Source organism: Gossypium raimondii, chromosome 9 (assembly GCF_025698545.1).
Source record: "Gossypium raimondii isolate GPD5lz chromosome 9, ASM2569854v1, whole genome shotgun sequence".
Taxonomy (NCBI): Eukaryota; Viridiplantae; Streptophyta; class Magnoliopsida; order Malvales; family Malvaceae; genus Gossypium; species Gossypium raimondii.
The window spans coordinates 7,212,664-7,217,789 of NC_068573.1; the positions used below are offsets into that span (position 1 = coordinate 7,212,664).

General features: G+C 34.5%; 1 protein-coding gene across 3 annotated transcripts; it reads left to right on the forward strand.

Moving 5' to 3' along the window:
- The first annotated feature begins 1,509 nt into the window (after positions 1-1,509).
- LOC105798288 (protein NRT1/ PTR FAMILY 5.9) lies at positions 1,510-5,126 on the forward strand. 3 transcript variants are annotated; one of them, XM_012628303.2, is made up of 5 exons: positions 1,510-1,883; positions 2,069-2,141; positions 2,223-2,440; positions 3,586-4,100; positions 4,187-5,126. In XM_012628303.2, exons 2-5 carry the CDS (start codon positions 2,087-2,089, stop codon positions 5,025-5,027), a joined length of 1,629 nt encoding a protein of 542 aa, XP_012483757.1. In that variant the 5' UTR covers positions 1,510-1,883; positions 2,069-2,086; the 3' UTR covers positions 5,028-5,126. The 3 variants fall into 3 exon arrangements, with proteins under 3 accessions (XP_012483757.1, XP_012483756.1, XP_012483755.1); XM_012628302.2 differs by having other exon boundaries at positions 1,511-1,883; positions 1,987-2,141; XM_012628301.2 differs by lacking the exon at positions 1,510-1,883 and having other exon boundaries at positions 1,910-2,141.

Genomic DNA, 5,126 nt, shown 5'->3' on the forward strand with positions numbered 1-5,126 from the left:
AAATAAACCAAGTCCTTATTTCTTTCACATGATTCCTAAATTGATTTCACTCAAAACTGAATCAATCTTCTTAATCAAATCTCAATTTGAATATAACCTAATTTTGGAACAAAAGCTGGATAACTAACCAATATAAAAAACCATATCCTTAATCAAATCTAAACATAAATTAAGTTCTTTATATTCAAAACAATTTTTTTCCGTTTCCAAACTTTTACAGAATCGTGTAAATTATTCCTTTCCTTTTTTTTTTCCCTTTTCTGATGAATAGAATTAAGCAAACCATAAAATTGATCTAAAACTTCTTGGATATTCCCAAGCAAGCTTGATTGGAAGTCGAGCATGAATGAACCAAAGAGAGAAAGAGAGCATGAAACCAAACTGATTTGGGTAAAGTTGAGGGTAAATTTCGTATGATAGTCGTTTTAGTCATTGAGAGTGTAGAGATCGTTTGAATAATTTGTGAAACAACGTAGTTCCGAGAGGGAGAGAATGTTGTAGGTAAGATTGATAAAGTGGTCGTGGGAGTTGATTAGGAGGTTAAGGGAACGAGCTCGAGAAACTTTGTTAAGGGTGGACTGCCATAAGTCACGACTGGTGAGGTCTTTGAGTAAGGCAAACTTGTGGACTAGGTCATTGAGAGATCCAAATTGGTTCGTTAAATCGGTGATGGATGATAAGGGCTTGTAATTGTGGGGTGAGAATATGCCAAGCAAGTTTTATTTTGGTTTCAACTTTCGCCTTCTGTTTTTTCATAAACTTAAAAAAGTTTTAACAAATGAAAAAATAGAAAAACTATGCTAGAAGAGATGGAGAAGGGAGGAAAGCAGAGGGAGAAGCATAAGAGGATGGAAAGTAAAGAAAAAAATTAAATTGTTCGAAACGAAAAAATATGGTGATCAATTGTATAATTTAACCTAAAATTTTTATTTGAAATGATGATTTAACGTGCCGCGTCAGCTTACCGTTACACCGTTATCTACAATTAACGGCTCAGTGACTAAAATGTTACAACATGTTAACGTAAGTGACTAAAACATAACATTTCAAACATAAGTGACTAAAATGTAACCTGAGGTAAACAAAAATAACTATTTTGATAGTTTACCCTTTCAAAAATAGTATAACTTAACTTTGTTAATTTAACAATTATAGTTTAGTAAGGACTAAAAGTTTAAAATTTGAAAAATATAGAAACTAAAAGTCATCAAAAAAAAACAATAGCAAAGTTTAATCTTCTTAAAAACCCTTAAAAAGCACAATTCGTCGTGGTGATAGAAATATTAATTTTGTTAGGATGATTTAAATCTAAATTATTACGGATCAATATATCAATGAAATCTTATTGAATAAATACCCCATCAATATATCAATACAATTCTCTTGGATGAGCTCGATATTAATCTCCAATATTCTAAATTGTGTACTTTGCGTACATTCATGTACTTATTATTTATAGGCACATGTAACAGTTTAGTGCAACCAATGATTTTGCACAAACACAAGCCATCAGTGGTCCTTACTCCTCAACTGACCATTTTCCGATTTTGTTGTGTTCCTCAGATACCCATAATTAACTGCTTTTTTTACTTGCTTACAACATCGGGAACTTCATATATCTGAGATTACCTGGCTAACCTATTCAACTCCATGTGTCAATGAAGCAGACGTGTTTGCTTCATCGAATTTTAACTGCTAAATCAGTTTTTCTTGCATTTTCTTGGTAACCCCAAAACTGAAAGTGGGTTCATTTTTATTATTTAAACTTTTTTCTTTCTTCAATAACACAAGCTTTGCTATTGGGATCTTACTTTGCTTTTGAGTATATCCACCGTGTTAGTGTCCCATGACTCAACATAAACAAAAGTCTTTCATAGCTTTCTGTAAGGAAAAAGAAGCCTCTTATTTCAATATAAATATTTCTAATTTTATAGATTTTTTTTAAAAGAAGTTTTCAAAAGTTTATATTTTATGTTTATATGTCAGATTTTCGGGTGTTCGATTTCTGCAGTTAATTAAGAGCTAGCTTTTATAAACTCAAAGAGGCATTTCAATTTCACTCAAGCAGGTTGTTTTGTCTTTAAACATGGCTGAAGAAGGAAGAGCTCAAGGACTTAGTAAAGCATGTGTTCTTCTTATAGGTAACCATTTCTTTCTTCATATTTCCCCCTATTTCTTAATTTAGCTATCTTCCATTTCTGTAAGTTTTAAGATTTTTGCAGTGATTGCTGGCATGGAGAGGTTTGCTTTTAAAGGGGTGGCATCAAATTTGGTGACATATCTCACAGATGTAGTGAAGATGAGCAATTCTTCAGCCGCCAAAACAGTGAACAGTTGGTGTGGGTTTACTTCAATTGTGCCATTGTTGGTAGCACCCTTGGCTGACTCATTTTGGGATAGGTATTCAACCATTTTGACCTCCTCTTTCCTCTATGTTTTGGTGAGTAAAATCTCTTCTTAAATTATGTTCTTCACTTTTCTGGTTTTGGGTTGTGATGATAATTGCAGTACTTCAACATCCTTGGGTTTGTTTATTATCAATGAAAGGCAACTGGAATTACACCACTAGGCACCAAACAATGTTGGACCCTGACTAATCACTTCCACTTAATTTTCATTCTTGATGTTTCTCTAGGTACTTATAATTGGATAGGAGAGTGAAGATATGATTAAAATGTCATCCGACTTTGGGTGTTTACTTTTCTTTGAAAATTGGATTCTAAAGAGGGGCAAATCAGATATTTTAATAAAATTTTCGGACTTGGATCGAGATATGATTTACCTAAAATCTATTTGTCTTGTTATAGTTACTAATTCTTTTTCTTTTAATTTATAATATTTTAAATGATAAAAGGAGTCAAATTCTATTTTGTCTCTTCCACTAAAAATGAATAAATTAATATTTATATGTCGATTAAAAATTTCATCCATTTGTGTTCTTAAATATTATAACAGTTGATAGAATAATCCGACACTAATATGTGGTATTTCACATATACCTTATACTAACATACAAATATTAGTTTTTAATGATAAAAATAGATGAAATTTTAATAAAATGATCAGTTTACTTTTTAATCTTGGATAAGAACTAAGAGGATACCTTTGGATGGACAGATTAAAAACAGTGGTGGCGGTGAGATTAGTTACTATAACTATAAGATAAAAGATTCCATTGCACCACAGCTACCGACCATTCAAAGGAAGCTTAATTTACCCATTTTTTAGTAGCGTGGACAAAATACAATCTTACTTCTAGTACGAGGGTACCTATGGTATTTTAATATATTTTTATTATAAATTATTTAAATTTACTTTCGTAATATGATATAAAATTTTCAAACGGATCAAATTGGGATATATGATTTTGGAGTCGGAATCATTAAATAAAGTTGGGAGATTGATGAATTTAATCGAGATTGAGGTGGACAAAGATTTATTCCGCCCATATGATTATCATCGCTAAACATCACCCTACAAATATGTTTAAAAAATATAAAAAGGTAACAAAGAGAAAACATGCCAGTATTAATTACCCACGTATGAATCCAAGTAACAAAGTTTTTTCTTCTTTTGTAATTGAAGGGCCTTGGAGCAGTGGCATCAACAGCTTTGCTATGGACTTATACACCTCCAAGCACCACAAGTTCCTCAGCCTTCCTCTTTTGGTCCCTTTGTTTGATTTCACTAGGCCTAGGTGCATATAACCCATCACTGCAAGCCTTTGGAGCCGACCAATTGGACCATGATGATGAACTTCCATGCACAATTGATGACAAAAAAACCTCCAAAAAAAAGGGGTTATTTTTCCAATGGTGGTATTTTGGTGTTTGTAGTGGCAGCCTCTTGGGTGTAATCCTTATGTCCTACATCCAAGATACCTTAGGTTGGGTACTCGGTTTTGCCATCCCCATGTTTGCCATGGTTATATCAGTCGTGTTTTTCACATGCGGTAATCGGATCTACGCTCATAAACCGGACCGAACCATGTACAATAAGCACTTTCCCAACATACTTCGAGCCATCAAAATGAAGGCATCGAGGTTAATCAATGGTGGAATCGCCTTGCCAAACGACAAGTCCAATATGGCCGAGCTAGAGTGAGTTTTTCTTATTCGATTTCAAGGATGCTTTAGTTATATGCATGAGCTTTGAGGGTGATTCTAAGTTTCTAACTTGTTTATAGGCTTGAAGAGAGACCTCTTTGTGATCAAAAGGTTTGCAGCAATGAGGTCTCGGATTTAAATCTTGAGTCTGAATCCAATACTCATCTAATTGAAAACGCGAAAATAGTGCTCCGACTTTTGCCTATATGGACGATGCTTCTAGTGTTTGCAGTAATTTTCCAACAGCCTGCTACGTTTTTTACGAAACAAGGGATGACAATGAAACGAAACATTGGGAAGAACTTCAAGATCCCGCCCGCTACGCTACAAAGCGCTATTACATTGTCTATAATCCTCTTGATGCCTTTATACGACAAAGTTTTCATCCCGATCACAAAGATGGTTACTCGTAACGAGAAAGGTATTAGTGTAATGCAAAGGATGGGAGTCGGGATGTTCCTTTCTGTCATCGCTATGATCATCGCTGCAGTCGTTGAAACGAAGAGGCTCGAGATCAGCAGGGAAACTGGCGTCCAGGAATCTGAAACGGTGCCATTAAGCATCTTTTGGTTACTTCCTCAGTATGTTCTTTTAGGCATTTCAGACATTTTCACTGTAGTTGGCATGCAAGAGTTCTTCTATAACGAAGTACCAGTCCGTATGCGGACGATGGGATTCGCTCTATATACCAGCGTTTTTGGCGTCGGAAGTTTCCTTAGTGCCTTGATGATATCGGTCATCGAAGCATTTACGAGTTCGGGCGGAAGACATAGCTGGTTCTCGGATGACATGAGGGAGGATAGGCTTGACAAACTTTACTGGCTTTTAGCCATTGCCAGTGCTTTGAGCTTACTGTTTTATGCAATCTGTTGTAAATGCTATAAATGTAGGATTGAACTTGAAAATGGGAACTGTAAATAAGCTCTTGAAATTTCCACTTTCATCTTTTTTAAATGCAATAGTTTCAATTAGATGTAAATATTTCATCAAATTAATTTAGCACGAAGGATTGAAACCGTA

Excerpts from the sequence above, each read along its gene's own strand:
- LOC105798288 (XM_012628303.2), top strand. The coding sequence starts at position 2,087 with ATGGCTGAAGAAGGAAGAGCTCAAGGACTTAGTAAAGCATGTGTTCTT. Across the intron at positions 2,142-2,222 it reads AGCATGTGTTCTTCTTATAG|TGATTGCTGGCATGGAGAGG; the intron begins GTAACCATTTCT and ends AGATTTTTGCAG. Across the intron at positions 2,441-3,585 it reads CCTCTTTCCTCTATGTTTTG|GGCCTTGGAGCAGTGGCATC; the intron begins GTGAGTAAAATC and ends TTGTAATTGAAG.